The 17,211-nt window shown below is 42.3% G+C and overlaps 1 protein-coding gene across 25 annotated transcripts in view; it reads left to right on the top strand.

The window, feature by feature from the left end:
- nfasca (neurofascin homolog (chicken) a) overlaps positions 1–17,211 on the top strand; it is a 252,025-nt gene that overhangs the window by 153,053 nt on the left and 81,761 nt on the right. For 24 of the 25 annotated variants that reach the window (XR_007035485.1, XR_007035484.1, XM_047348117.1 and 21 more), the window contains 6 exons: positions 154–265; positions 750–916; positions 2,136–2,280; positions 10,584–10,708; positions 15,198–15,242; positions 15,355–15,456. Coding sequence is in view for 23 of the 25 variants with exons in the window: in XM_047348117.1 (XP_047204073.1) it covers positions 154–265; positions 750–916; positions 2,136–2,280; positions 10,584–10,708; positions 15,198–15,242; positions 15,355–15,456 (696 nt within the window). In the remaining 2 variants the exon portion in view is untranslated. The remainder of the gene's footprint in view (positions 1–153; positions 266–749; positions 917–2,135; positions 2,281–10,583; positions 10,709–15,197; positions 15,243–15,354; positions 15,457–17,211) is intronic. The other variant, XM_047348123.1, reaches the window with a different exon arrangement.

Below are 17,211 nucleotides of genomic sequence, written 5' to 3' on the forward strand. Positions count from 1 at the left end.
GTTTCTTATTAGAAATAGTTTATTTGTTAAACACCTCTAACACACATAAAATATAATTACTTTAAACAGTTGAAAGGTTTCCCACAGCCTTTGTAATTCCTTGTAATTGTTGCAGTACTTTGCAGATGTAACCAGTTGCATCCGTTGTTTCAGACATGCCTCCAAGGATGCTGGGAGCCAAAAATCAGTTAATCAAAGTCATTGTGAACAACCGCACCTTCCTCAACTGCCCTTTCTTTGGCTCCCCTTTACCTGAGTTACGCTGGTGAGAAGCTTATACCTATTTTTTAAACCAAGACATCTTCTTTCTTTCTTTCTTTCTTTCTTTATGTAAAACACAGAAATCAGCTTTTGTTGTTAAATAGACTTGAAACAGGTTAACTGACTTTAAAATTGCATTCTATACAGCCTCCTACTCTGTCAGGTCAGCTAATTAGCTACCCTATTGTGCCTGAAACAAAACAGCTTAAAAGGGACCATTTTCTGTTGTATCTCTTAAAATGTGAAATGACATACCAAGGCACATCAGACAGGCTTCTTATCTGCTGTTTTTAAATAATTTCTTAAAACCATCTCTATGCTGTGGGTTTTGACTCCATTGTACATTTTGATTTTAGTTTGTGTTTGTAACAATCTTTATTGCATGGCTGGTCATATGTGTTTTCATGTCTTTATGCATTTTAGTTTTACCTGTATCTATGTTTTGTGTGTTAGTAATTTTTAACCAAACTTAACCTTTTACTCCAAAGGTTTAAGAATGGCCAGGGCAGCAAGTTGGATGGTGGTCAGTACCGGGTGTACAACAATGGAACCCTGGAGATAAAACGAGCTCGAAAGGAAGATGAGGGCAAATACACCTGTGTGGCTACCAACATCTTGGGGAAGGCTGACAACCGGGTCGAACTGGTGGTCAAAGGTCAGACATTGCATTACCAAATTCCTTACTGAGTCTTGCTTAATGGGATGGCAAGTTGGTTTCAACACCTAAAACTCAACACACAAAACAAACACGAAAGAGAGGCAGGACAGATATCCAATTAAACATATTAGCTATCATGATTCAGTGTAGTGGTGGACTCAATTGCAGAGACAGACTACAGTAAAGCTAATAATAAAATAAGCAAAACTTACAAATTGGTCTTGCATACAAAGAATAAAACATGGAGCATGAGCAGGCAGTGGAAACTGGCATGCAAATGGACAGTCAAACAGAAAAATCCAGCGAACAACTCTGACAACCAGTGAGCTTGTCAACTAAGGCAGGGTGGAGAAATGACAGGCAAACCAGATGAGCTATTCAGAAGAGAAGAAATGAAGCTGAGGCAGAGAGAAGGAGGGTAATGAACATACACTCACTGGTACAACTGCTTGTTAATGCAAATTTCTAATCAGCCAATCACATGGCAGCAACTCAATGCATTTAGGCATGTAGACATGGTTAAGACGATTTGCAGCAGTTCAAACCGAGCATCAGAATGGGGAAGAAAGGTGATGCTATCATGTCAATATGGAACAAACTCTCTGAGGAATGTTTCCAGTACCCTGTTGAATCTATGCCACAAAGGATTAAGGCAGCTCTGAAGGCAAAAGGGGGTCCAATCCAGTACTAGCAAGGTGTACCTAATAAAGTGACCGGTGAGTGTATATGGTGACATTAGCATTAAGCATCTACAGTAATTAAAACATGCAGGCTGATTGGTTTTAATACAGTTACATTTACAATATCTGATAGACATCCCAGTTTTTTTTCATAGAAAGTACTGACCTAGGAAGAATATTTGTCCATAAGAACTAATTTCTGTAAGTAATCTGTTGTTTCTACTTTTATGATATTAGAAAATTGTTTCTACCATAGATCATGCCTGTCTTCTTCAGATACAAGGTATCCTGTTTCTTTTGGATGTGAATAAGTTCAAATTTTGTTTGAACCAGTTAAACCAGTTGGTGATTGCTACTTGATCCCTAAAAGAGAAGGAGCCAGAGTAGGGCCAGTGGGATAGATTCTTTTATCAAACAGAATTTTATATAAAGATGTGTTGATGAAGTCACTCCCCTGATATTTTTACTTCATTTGATATGTGATTGTGTAAATGTGCCTGTTTTAATTTTTTCCTTCTATCTTAACCCTGATTTAGAGCCAACTCGTATAATTCAAGCTCCCAAGGATCAGTCAGTTGTGAGAGGCTCTGAAGCTAGCTTCCATTGTAAGGTGGAGTCAAATGATCTGCCCTACAAGGTGACCTGGACCAAGGATGGAGAGCCGGTGTATCTGGGATGGAGGTATGACATCTGATTTTTTTTTTTATAGTTGAGGCACATTTTTTTATGTTAACAGTATAGTTAGAACATTTCAGTAATATTTGATTATTTAATTCCACATAACTTTTATTATCTACATGGGATATTTGCTGCATGTCAGTCCTCTTTTCCTAGTTTCACTTGTTAAATATACACTCACCGGCCACTTTATTAGGTACACCTTGCTAGTACCGGGTTGGACCCCCTTTTGCCTTCAGAATTGCCTTAATCCTTTGTGGCATAGATTCAACAAGGTACTGAAAACATTCCTCGGGGAGTTTGGTCCATATTGACCTGATAGCATAACACAGATGCTGCAGATTTGTCAGCTGCAGATCCATGATGTGAATCTCCCGTTCCACCACATCCCAAAGGTGCTCTATTGGATTGAGATCTGGTGACTGTGGAGGCTATTTGAGTACAGTGAACTCATTGTCATGTTCAAGAAACCAGTGAGTGTAGTCATCATATACTCAGCCCAAAAATGTCTGAAATTTTTCTTTGGTGAAATACAGCTGTGTTGTAATAATGTGTTATTGATCTTTAAATTGTGTTTAATTTGTATAGAAAAATAATTTCTGGGTCGAGCAGCAAAGTTCAGTATGTGGGTTGTGTCCATTAAAAATGTCTCTGCCAATACCAAACAGCTCATTCTGCTCTTGACTCTTGGTTGGGGTCATTTATTGGATTAGAGGATGGAAGTTACAAGAAGTATGGTATATTGACAGTTTAACACTTTATTTAACAATTAGGAATATTGGAAAATAGTACACAACAGCATGGAACTCCTCATGCTTGTCACCAGCTTGGTTACACATGGTTGTGGGCTGGGATCTTATTCCTCCACCAGCATTTGTTGCAAGTCAGCAGTGTGGTTGTGTTGGTAAATGTGACACAAACAGTAGGTGCAAGCTGATCCTACTAGTGCTCAGTGGGGTTGAGGTCAGGGCTGCAGGCAGGCTATTACATCATTTCACTTCCAAATTGTGGAGGTTAACCCTGATTAACCCTGAGTCTGCAAGGACGAGCATTGACATGTAGGGGGATAGAGCTCAATCCCAAAGAGGGGAGATATGGGATTCTCACTCGTTGCGGAATCTCATCTCAATATCTCTTTGCATTGAGATTGCCTCCAAAGATGACAAGCCACGTTTTTCCAGTGTGGGAGATGACATCACACTGTCTCCACTGAAAGCTGCTCAACTCACGAATGCATTTTACCTGCAAATGTGGCACGATTTAAATGTAACTAAGCAGTTTTTTGTTTTTTTTACCATGCCCTGTCCGGCAGAGTAGAGCTCAGAATTGTTGTCTGCGTGCCAAGAAAAAGCCCAACAGATTTACTTTCACAATTGGAGCATTACAGCTAACACTCTAAAGCTCTGCTTGATATTTATAAAAATAAACTTTATTAGAAACTGCTTTGGGATTATTTCAGTTGTTACGGACACGGAGACATAAATGAAAAGGAAAAAAAGAAGCACGAAAAAGAGAAAAGGAAAAGGGAAGAGAAGGAGAACAGAATGGAGGAAAGAAAGAAGGATAAAGAGAATACAAGATAACACCCTGCTTGCTTCTACACCTACAGAAACTTTCATATTACCAGCTTTTTTACCGAAAAGTGCACAGTACTTATCAATGGAAGATGTATTTAGTGGTAAATGCTACTCAATATAGAACATTTGTGTATCTGTTAACACCTGGATCTAAACACTTGTGGGTCTGAGTGTGAATGCGCTTGTCTATGCAAGGTTTCTCCATAAAAATATGCAATAGTGAGTGTGAGGAACCACAGACCTACCCCTGGACCCGGAACAGATACAGAGGACATCGAGCCACAGACATCCAAAGGCCCGCCAGAGCACAGGAACCCCAGGAGAACCACCGCTGGGACTACCGCAACCCCCCCAGAGAAGAGCAGGGAAGAGTCCCAGGGAAACCACCCAGCAGCCACAGTGCAGAAGCCCTAGGGAGCAGCAGCGATGAGCCCACAGGCCCCTCCGGCAGCTGTCTACGCCCGAGCAGATCCAGCCATGGACCCACAGACCCGAGACATATCACTCCCCAAGCAGAGGCCTGTAGGAGCCCAGGGGTCCAGGCCCCGGCAAGCAGCCACCGGGAGTGAGCCAGCACACACCAAAGCACCCAGCCCCGGATACCGAGAACCACAAGTACACTGGCAGGCAGAGGTGTCTCTGGTTGCTGTGGTGGGAAGGGAATAGGCCCCACATTTGATGGGGGGCCTAAACTGATCCAGGAGAGGGAGCACCGCAAGACCCATCCTGACACAATAAAGCACAAAGCCCACACCATGCAAATGCTCCCTCACCAGCCATCCAAAAACAAAGACCCCTGCGAAAGTGCAACCCTGTGAGAAGAAGACCCACAGCATCCAGGTCCAAGAACATGCCCGTCCCCCATTCCACTGCCAGAAGCAGCCCCGTGAGAAAACCCACACCGAAGCCCACAAAAGGCAGAGAGCCCACAGAGCCAAAACCTTAACTAACCAAGAAGCCGAGACCAGTCCACCCCGAGATCAACCCCGGCCAGCCCGCCCGCCCAAACCATGCAGAGCCCTCCGACCCCCTTCCCCCAGACAGAACCGGGACTGGCATCAGGAACTGGAACCCAGACAAGAAACCAGAATCCAAACCAGAACCACCCAGGTGCAAATGATGGCCATCCCCATCCAAGGCCAACCACCCACCTCCACCCCAGAAGAAAACCTCCACCCACCCCAACATTCAAACAACTCCCAGAACATATAGGACATTAGACACCCAGTTTGACCAGGTGACACGCCCCAAGAACCCAGAGCCCCCAGGCCCATCCCAGACCCGCCCAGGAGCAGCCTGGCCACCAGGCCAGTAACCTATGTCTGCCGGCACAGTCTCCCCAAAACCATCACAGCCATGCAGCCACCAGATGTCACCCCCGAGAGCCACCAAAGCCCTACTCCGGTTGGGGTCACAGCTCCTAATGCCAGATCCCCCAGCGACCCCAGCCCAGGGATGTCCCAAATGCTCCAAACCCAGACACCCCCGCATCCGCCACAATGCCCCAAAGGACGAAGCCAAAGGTGCCCCACCTCCACTAGGTGATGGAGCCAAATCAAAGGAGCCCAGAGAGACTGATCTGATGTGGAGGCAGAGACTGTCTCAAGACTTATATAATCCAACAGAAGGTTTCTGTACTGGATAATATTAAGAAGGTTTTTATTTTTCCAATTCATGAGGATGGTTTAATTAGCGATACATAAGGCAGTGAAAACCATGTGAACTGAATTTGTCTCTATGGTGACATCATCTAAGTTGCCCAACAAGCATACTGAGGGGGAAGGTGAAATATTACATCTCAGACACTTTGAGAAGTCTTCACATATCAGGCGCCAGAACCTCTGAACAGGTGTACATAACCATAGTGCATGGATGTAATTGTCTGGTATATTGCCTGTGCAGTGTAAGCAAGCATTAGATGGTGCAAAACCCATCCGGAACATCCCTTGACCTGTGTAGTATACTCTATGAAGGATTTTATATTGTATTAATTATAAACTGGTGTTACTAGTCATTTCAAAAGTTCTTGAACATATCTGAGACCAAAATGTTTGGTCAATGTTAACTGATTAGTCCACCTCCCATTTCGTAATAGGAAGGGGAATTGATTCATCTATATTAGACAGTGTCCTGTATATCTTAGACATTAATTTGGGGGGGTTGAGTTTTAGGAACTGTAGTACACTTGATGGCATTTTTAACCCAATGTTTTTAAACCTAAATGTATTTTTTAATATAAATTTAATTTGTTGATATTCCAAAAATGTATTCTTGTCCATCCCATATTGTATAATTAATCTGTTAAATGGGATGAACTGAATTCCTTCAAATATAAGTTCCAGGTATTCAATTCCTCTCGTACTCGTACTCGTCGTCTTCCGCTTATCCGGGACTGGGTCGCGGGGGTAGCAGACTCAGCAGAGACGCCCAGACATCCCTCTCCCCAGACACCTCCTCCAGCTCCTTCGGTTGGAGCCCAAGGCGTTCCCAGGCCAGCCGAGTGACATAGTCCCTCCAGCGTGTCCTGGGCCTCCTCCTGGTGGGACGTGCCTGGGACACCTCCCGAGGAAGGCGTGCAGGAGGCATCCACTATAGATGCCCGAGCCACCTCAACTGGCTCCTCTCGATGTGGAGGAGCAGCGGCTCTACTCCGAGCCCCTCCCGGATGGCCGAGCTCCTCACCCTATCTCTACGGGAGTGCCCGGCCACCCTACGGAGGAAGCTCATTTCAGCCGCTTGTATCCGGGATCTCGTTCTTTCGGTCATGACCCAAAGTTCATGGCCATAGGTGAGGGTAAGAACATAGACCGACCGGTAAATTGAGAGCTTTGCTTTTCGGCTCAGCTCTCTCTTCACCACAACGGACCGGCACAGTGCCCCCATTACTGCGGCAGCTGCACCGATCCGTCTGTCGATCTCCCGCTCCATTTTTCCCCCACTCGTGAACAAGACCCCGAGATACTTAAACTCCTCCTCTTGAGGCAGGAACTACCCTCCAACCTGAAGAGGACAAACCACCCATTCAATTCCTTTACTCCTCCAATCTGGAAAGTTTATCATATTATTTTTTTGTAGGATGTCAGGGTTGTTCCAGATGGGTGTGCGTCTGCATGGGATTAGTGAAGACACTGTCATTTTTAGATATTCCCACCTTGCTGTCAGAGAGGTGCTGATATTGAGACCTTTAAAGCATACACGTCATTTTATATTTGAGCTAATAAATGGTAGATCTGAAATCTTAATATTATTGCTTAATGTTTGTTCTACGTCTAGCCAGGGTTCATCTAGAGGACTGTTTAAACCATTTTGAGATGTATTGTAGCCTGTTGGCTAAGAAGTAATGATGAAAGTTTGACAGATCTAGTCCTCCTTTATCTTTGGTCTTTTGTTGCATTTTTAAGCTAACACGCGGGGATTTATCTTTCCAAAGAAATTTAGTGATGGAGGAGTCCAGAGATCTAAACCAGTCAAGTGACGGTTTATTTGGGATCATTGAGAATAAGTAATTGATTTTTGGCAAGACCATCATTTTTATTGAAGCAACCCTGCCCATGAGTGATATGGGTAGAGATTTCTATCTAGCGAGATCCTCTTCCATTTTTTTTAAAAGCAGGATGTGGTTTAGTTTATTAACCAAACATTAATACCCAAGTATGTGATATTCCATGACTGTAGTTGTGTATTAAGGGAATTGTGGAAGGAACAGTTAATTGGATGAACTGTTGATTTCAACCAATTTATAGAATAATCCAAAATTCTTGAGAAAGAATTTATCAGTCCAATTACATGAGAGACAGAAGTTTGCGAAAGCTTTAGAAAGAGTAATACATCATCTGCATAAAGACTGATTTTATGTTCAATATTTATGCACTTTATGCCTTTAATATCTTTAGTTTGCCTGATTGCTGCCCCTAATGGTTCAATAAAAATTGCAAATAATGAGCCGGAAAGTGGGCATCCCTGCCTGGTGCCTCTGAAGATAGAAGCTGGAAGATGTTTGGTTACTGGTCCTGATACATGCTGTTGAGGAACTGTATATTTTTAACCAGTTTATGAAAGAGCTTCCAAAACCAAATTTAATCAAGGTTGCAAACAAGAATTTCCAGTTAACTCTATCAACGTTTATAAGGGATATGGGATGGTAGTTGGTAGGAAGTACTGGGTCTTTTCCTGGTTTTAACAGGAGAGTGATGTTGGCAGAGTTTATATTTGGCAGAAGTATGCCATTTTCTTCAGTTTCCTGCAACAATTCTTTGGAAAGTTGGAGCCAAAATATTCCAGAATTCTTTGTAGAACTCTGTTGGGAATCCATCTGGGCCTGGAGCCTTTTTATTGGGCATGCTTGTGAGAACTTCTTGGATTTCGGCTGAAGTCAGTGGTACATCCAGGGCCGTCGCTTGATTATCTGATAATTTATGAAATGTTACTTTATCAAGAACTTGATCAATGTCGTTATCTGACTGGTCTATCTGTTTTGAGTATAAAGCTTTATATAAATCTCTGAAAGTGCTGTTTGTTTTTTCAGGATTATAAAATGTATTCCCTGTTGACTCTCTAACAGCAAATATAGTTGTTTTTTCTTTATCTATTTTTAGCTGGTTAGATAAAAAGCTACCTGATTTATTGCCATGTTCAAAGTTTTCTATTCGAAGTCTTTACACTAAGAATTGGGGTTTTTTGGGCAATAATTTCATTTAATTCTAGTTTGGCTTTACTTAGTTTGTTCAGCATTCCTCTGCCTGGGAAGCTTCTAGCAGTTTAATAGTTTCTTCTAATTCCTGAATACGTTTGTTTTCTTTATTCTTCTTAAGTGATGAGAATGAGATTATTTTACCTCTCATCGCTGCTTTCCCTGTCTCCCAAAGAACAGATGTTGATGTCCCCAGGAGGTTATTAAACTCCATATATGAAGTCCACTCTTTTAAATATTTGATAAATTCTTCATCCTTAAACAATGTTGTGTTAAAGTATATTCTTTGTGATTATGGTGAAGAGATCGCCATGCACCGCAAAGTCCGTAATCACTCATGTACTGTTTAAATATATTTATTGATTGCCAACTGCGCTGAGTCCTTGTTGTGGTCAGCCTGTCTAATTCTTCATTTAGATCAAAGTTGAGATTGTGAACAAGTGAGCAATCCAAGTGTTTAGACTGTGCAGAAAAAAAGGAATGGAAGAATGGGGGGTCATCAACATTTTGGGCATATATACTGACAATACATATCTTTTGGTAATGTATAGATATTTTTATTATTATAAATATACCTTCTGAATGTGTAACTGTCTAATACTGTAAAGTTAACATTTTTGTGAATTAGGATTGCTACTCCCCTTTGCCTAGAATTATAGCAGGCAGAAAACAAATGAGGAAACTCAGATGATTTAATATCATTTGCAGCTGTGGCAGATATATGAATCTCTTGTAATAAGACAACGTCTGCCTGTAGTCTTTTAAGCTGATTAATAGACCTAAGTGAAATCATAGTTAGTGCTTTGGGTTGCCTGATATAAAGTCCAGAAACAGACATAACAGAGAAAAAGACAGAAATTTAAGAAGGTACTGGGTGTAAGAGGGTGTGAGAGATATAAGGCTATGTTAAGAAATATTTGTGTGTGTGTGAGAGTGTGCATGTTTGTGTGTGACAGAAAGAAAAAATAGTAACAGAGAGGTGCAGTAAGTAGGGTAAATGAGAGGTTGATGAGAGGAAACAAAAAGGAACAAACACCCAAAAGCCAAGCATTGGCCCCGCCCACATCAAACTATGTAGACATCATGCTGAGCTGTGCTTTACATTAGATGACATTTGACAGTTATCTAACCTCTTATCTAACCAGTGTTACATGTTTTAGATTAACCTGCTGTTGCTCCTAATAAAGCCACGGAGTGATCTCCCGGTCCCTGAACAACTGACTGTTCACATAAAGTTTATCTATATATTTTTTTCCTGATTGGGAATAGAACTCACCTCCGATCGAGGATCTACTTTGGGAACTGGTCATTAATGCTGAAGTTCATTCCCTGCAGCTCTCTGCCCCGACTTCTGACCTGCTCTTTTTGCTTATTGTGTTCGAACTTTGCTACAATTTGCCGAGGTCGGTTGTGATCGGGCTTCTTACCTCCGAGCCGGTGAACACGATGGAAAGTGATGTGTTTTACCTCGTCATCTGGGAGTTTCAAAGTTGTCCAAGACTGTCCAAGGTTTCCTTGTCCAGTTTGTTTTATTGGGAAAATATGAGACATTGGTTAGTATTTTATGTGTTCGGCATTGGCTTGTTTTACCTGAGTTCTGTCGTGTTTGTTTACCAGTATACCGCCAAATTACTTACGCACAACTCTCGTGAGATCTCAGCCGCTCATCACCTACTCTAAATAAACAGTTTCTAACAGTTTAAATTTATTGCCAAGAACACTTGTTTCAACAAAGAAATTATCAACAAAACCTAAATGTCCTTACTTTAGTTTTCATTTGGAAAACAGGCATTTTTGCTCTATACAGAAAGTTTGTTAATAAAAATCAACACAATCTTTACGAATTACTTCTGTTTTAAACTATGGAAAACACAGTAAAATGTCACTTTAAACTCTCCTGCGCTTTTCATAAACTGACTGAGTTGTACACATATCAACCCCAAAAGAGATTATTTCTGAACCTGACACAAGAAAATTCTAATTGGTGAAAACATGCTACTATCTATTATTTAACAACCAGACCATTTTTTGTCTTCCAGGCTGAAGAAGGATGAAGAGTTTCTGAATATCTCCACTGTTACTAAGGATGATGAGGGAATGTACACCTGCACTGTTAAATCTGAAATGGACCAGCACTCAGCCTCAGCCCACCTCAGCGTCTCAGGTACACTAGTGTACAGAATACTGCTGCAAGTAGTGATGTGATCTGACAGAAATATGCGAAATAAACACAACCCCTATACCAGTGATGTTTAGTAAAATTGACCGTATGCTGGAACCTAATGTACTGATCCTCAACCAACAGGAATTAGTATGGCGATTCAATGTGCTGGAAACACAAGTTTTCTGAGGTCATAATCCATGTGAAATTCACACAAAATTTCTTACAAAATAGAATCTGATCTTAAATTAAAATAACAAAACAGAAAAAGCATTGCAACTAATCACAAGTGGTGATTATGAACATTATGGAACTTGCCACACACACAAAAAATACACTTATGAGAAATCCTAACACAAAAAATTACTCACAGATTAACATTGTAACAATGTTTAAATCCAGACACAACAGCGGTGACTGATTATGTCAATTAGATACATAAAAAATCCATTTTGGGCTCTAACAGAAAACATGCCATCTACCAAACACAGGCTAAAGCTAACTATAAAACTGTTTGAATTACACCTATCATCAGTTAAAATACTGCAATAACAATCTCAACATATTTGTATTACATTTAAAACAGTTTTTGGGCTTATGAAAGCTGCCTTTTATCGTACCTGTGAATCAGACAGGAGACAGCGATTAGCGTGTTGCCCAGGCCAGAGTTCATTTATTTTGAGCTGCGCATGCCCAACTACATCCTCCCTGGCAGATCCACAGTGGCAAGAGAGTTCCCTCTACTGGACTTATAAAAATTGCATGTACACAATATAACCAAAAATAGGGGGGTATTATTTCAACAAAGTATTTCATGTATCCATTTCTCAACTCTCTACACTCCGTTCTAAGAGATGTCCCCTCTGGCTGACCTCCTTACTGTTGGCACTTCTTCTCCTGGTGTGTGCATGTCAGGTTCGGTGATATCCCCTAGCTCCTCCAATCCTCCATTATCCACCTCAATCTCCACTGATGGTCTCCATACAGTTCTTCAGTTAGGAGTGCCACTGGAGTTACATGTTCTGAGACAACTACTGTCTGATTTGAACTTTGCTGTTGCATTTCAAAATTCTGTGTTAAATGTCTCGCAGGCTGAAACTCTGAAGCTGTCGCTCTGAGGTCACTGTTGGCATCTGGCTGAGGGACATGGCGTCTTACTTTCCTCCTTTCATAAACAGGGATAGTTCTGAGGACATAGATGTACTCCTCTTCCTCAACTGAGTTGTCGAGTTCTGTTCAACTGTCAGATTGTCATGATCCTGACATTCGCTTTGTTTTTTTGTTTGGTTTGTGAGTTTAATCTTTTCATCTTGTTCCAAGGGCAAACCATTAACAAGTAGCAGTAGATTCCGATGCAAAACACGAATGATATTGTTTCCAGTTTCTGGTTGCACACGGTAGATAGGCCCATCACCAATCCTCTCAACAACTCGATGAATCTTTTTCTCCCAAAAAGCACGCAGTTTGCCTGGACCACCTCTCTCTGATAGATTTCTTACAAGAACCCGATCTCCTGGTTGTAGTACAATGCCTTTAATATGTCGATCATAATATTGTTTTCCTTTTGCAGAAGATTTTGCATTATTCTCCGTTTTTATATGCTTCCTGCATCCACGAAGCCCATTTTTGTGCATACTCAGATGTGGAGTGTTGCTTCTCTTCAGATTTTAGATCAAAAAGCAACTCAATTGGCAAACAGGGATCTCTGCCATACAGAAGAAAGAAAGGGTGGTAACCTGTAGCCTCATGTTTGGTACAATTGTATGCATGAACTATGTGTGGTAGGTAATCCTTCCACTCAGATTTATTCATTTTTTCATGCAGGCTGCAGAGCATCTGAAGAAGAGTTCAGTTTAGGCATTCAAATTGGTTTCTCTGTGGATGATAGGGGGTTGTTGGAGAATGGGTTATTGCTTGTAACTGTTGGAGTCGGTGGAACAGATTGTTCTCAAACTCTTTTCCTTGATCATGAAGTAACTTTTCAGAGTAGCCAAAAGCATGGAATAAAATCATAAAAGATCTTCTCAGCTGCAGTTTTGTCTGATTTGTTCTTAGTTGCGTAGGCTAGTGCAAAGTGAGTAAAATGATCGACCAGGACCAGAATGTACTCATAACCACCTTTGCTTGGTTCACGACGCAGATAATCCATATAAAGGAGCTCAAAAGGGGCACTAGTTGTTATTGATCCCATTGGTGCTTTCTGATGCTTGTTTGATTGTTTCTGCTCGACACAAGTGCACTGGCGAATGACTTAATTTTCAATGTCATCTTGCATAAAGGGCCAATAAAACCTCTCTCTGGCAAGCTGGATGACTTTGTCAGCTCCAACATGCCCCATATCATCATGCAGAGTTTTTAACAGTTTGCTTCATTTTACTGGGTAAAACTAGCTGCTTTCTCTGTCCTGTCTGTCTGTACAATACTCCCCTGTCCAACGTCAGTCCATTCATTTATGAACCTGCGTGTCTCTCGATCCATCTGACTGTTATTTTTACTGTTAGGCTTCCATCCCTTCATTTTGAGATTTATCACTTCACAGATGACAACATCGTCCCTCTACACCGCACTGATGTTTTCTGGGGTAATAACTGGGGTGCCTTCAATGTTAGTGTCGTCATCACTCTGGTGCAAATTTAATGCAGCCACCCATGGTACATCGCCATCTCTCATAGCTTTGTCTCCCTGCCAGATTGCAGAGACCACCTCTGGGGGCATGACGTCCGTATATTCACTCAGATGATCTTTGAGAGGAACTGGGTAACGTGAGAGGGTGTCAGCATCAGCATTTGTTTTTCCGGGTCTGTACTTTATGGTGAAATGAAAGTTGGCTAACTCCCCCACCTGGTGATGTCTGGTGGCACTTAACTTAGCTGTGCTCAGAAAATAAGTGAGGGGATTATTATCAGTGTACACAGTAAAGGTGGTTGCATAGTAGAGATAATCCATAAACTTATCACAGATAGACCACTTCAAAGCAAGAAATTCCAGCTTGCCAGAAGGAAGATGAAAAGTTCTTCTCAGCAGGGGTGAGTGTCCTGGAGCCATATGCAATAACATAGCTGTGTGTTGCTGCCTCAAGTCATCAATGTGATCCTGGAAAGTTCTGGAAAAGCAAAGAACATCATCCAAGAATGGAGAGCAGCACTAATCCCTCAGACCATCAAGGACCCCTTCCATGCACCTTTGAAATTCAGCTGGTAAGTTAGTAATGGACCCACTCATACAAGTTCCAGGGTGTTCTGAATGCAGTCATGGGTCTTGAACTCTCATCAACAAAACCTTGATGGTATGCACTGCCTTGGTCGAGTAGTGAAAACCATGAGTAGCCCCCCAAGTTGTCCAACAAATCTTGCATGCGTGGAAGAGGGTGGCGGTCAGCAATAGTTTTGCAGTTCAGTCCTCTAAAATGAATACACAGTTGTGAACTCTGATATTTATTTCTGACACAGATGACAGGATGAATATGGTGCGGTGGATTTCCTAATCCAATCATGGTCAAGTAGATTTTGTACATATTTTTTCACTTCCTTATACAGGGGCGTTGGAATTGCATTGTAGGACATCTGGACAGGTGTCTCATCTTTAAGATGAATTTTTAAATGCAATTTGGGATGCAGCCAATGTCAGAGTCATGCTTCCAAAAACTTCAGACTCTTCACACAACATATCCCTGAAAAACCTTTGTTCATTCTCCTCTAATTGAGAAAAAATCAACAGGAGTATACCATCTCAGACATGTCTCACCTTGCGTCTTACTGCTTTCTGATGTTAACTGTGCTGTGCATGAGGTTACAGAACAACGAGGGGTTGGCTGTGAATCATTTTGGGTATACTAAACTGGAGTCACCTCTGTGACCTCCTCCAAAGTTCCTAAAACAGTTATTTTGCCTAGGTAAATGGCATTCTTAGTGGGGTTCTGAATTGGGATTTTAATGCAAGCTATTACCCCATTGGGGACATCAGGTAGATCTGGGAAAAGCTCTAGACCTTCAGAGCAATTATTGGATTTTTCATTGTTGGAGTTGACTGGTTTCATGAGATTTGACATGTACTGTATAACAAGTGGTGCAACAGTGTGCATCAAAATTTGATCATAGAATGATACTGTGAGTAATGTGTAGAAAAACCAGGTTTTTGGTTGTTATACTTATGGTTATGTTTGAAAATGTAAAAGATGCGTCATGTTTCTGCCTCTGCTCAGCAGGAACATTTCTGTGGCTTAGGTACTGTAGATAAATTTAGGTAAAAGTAGTTCTGCTTCAAGAAAACAAAAATGTTATTTTTTGAGCTGAACTTCCTAAACAGTAAAAATCATCACATAGGCTCTACATTTAATGTATGTCTTTATCAGATGCAGCTAAGAATTCATTTGCAGTGATACTCAAATTATATTTTAACTGTTGTTCTCCCTTTGCTGTTTCTTGGCTTGTAGACTAACCTAACTAATCTAACCTTTATACCCACCTCCTGCCCCTCTGACCCTACCCCACAGAGGACACCTCCTTCAACGCCTCAGTTTTTAGTGCCTTGCCTCCAGGTAACACATGGCTCAGATGGAAGTTCTTCTGTCTTTTTCCTTCTCTTTTTTCTGTTTTTGATGCCTTTTAATCTGATTTATCTTAGTAATATTATTCTCTGTTCCTCTGTAGGTCGTCCAGACCCACCAATTGATCTGGATTTGTCAGACCCAGCAGCCCGTAGTGTTCGCCTCACCTGGATTCCTGGAAATGACCACAGGAGCCCTGTCACCGGTTAGTTCTTGCCTATTTATCCTGTAGAGGGTTGAAATGGGAGACAAATAGGTAATGGATTTTTAAGATGATGAGATAACATCAGGTGAGGTGCTAGAATACAGATAATTAACAGTTTTAAAAGTCTACACATGAATTTAGGAACCTATAAACTGGGGCCTTTCTACACGGAGTTTGCATGTTCTCCCTATCCATGTGTAACTTTCAGCTAAATACTACTACAAAATTATAAGAAGTTCTAAAAACAAATTTATTGGCAGAAAGCAGAACTGCAGACTATGTGCTAAAAAAGCTAAAGTCAAGTCCAAACGTAAGTTACAGTAGTGGAATACTTGAGTCCATTGTCCTGGTTTTTACACACAAGAATGGGGACCACCACCATGGTCTGCCAGTATTAAAGAAGCGTGCCAGCCAGACAGACTTAAAGTACTCTGGGCGGATCTCATCCACCCTCGAAGCCTTGTCATCATGGAGCTATTGACCACCTCGGTGACTTCAGGCTGGGTGATGAACAAGACCAACTCCAAGTCCCTAGTCTCTGCTTCCACCAGGACAGGAGTGATAGCAGGATTGAGGAGACCCTCAAAGTACTCCTTCCACTTCTTTATAATGTCCCCCGTTGAGGTCAGCAGCTCCCACACACCCCACTGTAAACAGTTTTGGCAAAGGACTGCTTCCCACTCCTGAGCTGTCAGACAGTTTGCCAGAAACGTTTTGAGGCAGACTTCTCTATGGCCTCACCGAAATCCTCCTAGGCCCGGGTTTTTGCCTCTGCTACCGCCCGGGTTCTTGGCTCGCTTGGCCTCATGGTACACGTTAGCTCCCTCAGGAGTCCCAAAAGCAAACCAGAACTGATAGGACTCTTTCTTCAGCTTGACGGCATCCCTTACTGCTGATGTCCACCAATGGGTTCAGACCTTACGGTTACAGCCACAGGTGGCAGCATCGACAATAGAGGTGGAGAACATTCACTCTGACTCTATGTCTCCAACCCTCCTCAGGATCTGGGAAAAGCTCTCCCAGAAGTGGGAGTTGAATATATACCTGGATGAGGGCTCCGCCAGACATTCCCAACAGACCCTCACCAGCTTCCTCCTCTTTCAGCAGATCATACTCACCACCAGGTGGTGATCGGTTGAGTGCTCAGCCCCTCTCTTCCCCTGAGTGTCCAGACATGTGGCCGATGATCTGAAGACAACGACTGCAAAGTCAATCAGCAATCTCCTGCCTAGGGTGTCCTGGTGCCAAGTGCACTGATGAACACCATTATGCTTAAACATAGTGTTCAAGCACAAGGGCACAGAGCTCCAATAACAAAATACCACCCGGGTTCAGATCAAGGAGGCCATTCCTGGCAATCACATCCCTCCAGTTGTCACTGTTGTTTCCCACGTGTGAGTTGAGGTTCCACAGCAGAATGATGAAGTCCAGCACCCCCGACAGGGATGCCAAGAAGGCCGGGTACTCTGCACCACTTCTTGATCCGTAGGCCGAAACAATAGTCGGAGACCTCTCCCTGACCTAAAGACGCAGGTATGCAACCCTCCCATCCATGGAGGAAAACTCCAACACGAGACGACTGAGCTAGAGGGCAACAGGCAAACCCACCCCAGCCCACTGCTTATTCCCGGGGGCCACTTTAGAGTAGAAGAGAGTGCAACCTCTCTCAAGGATCGGAGTTCCAAAGCTGATGCTGTACGTGAAAGTAAGCCAGACTATTTCTAGCCAATAACTGACCCCAGGCCTGGTCTAAGG

The sequence above is a fragment of the Girardinichthys multiradiatus genome, chromosome 20, assembly GCF_021462225.1.
Source record: "Girardinichthys multiradiatus isolate DD_20200921_A chromosome 20, DD_fGirMul_XY1, whole genome shotgun sequence".
Classification (NCBI taxonomy): domain Eukaryota; kingdom Metazoa; phylum Chordata; class Actinopteri; order Cyprinodontiformes; family Goodeidae; genus Girardinichthys; species Girardinichthys multiradiatus.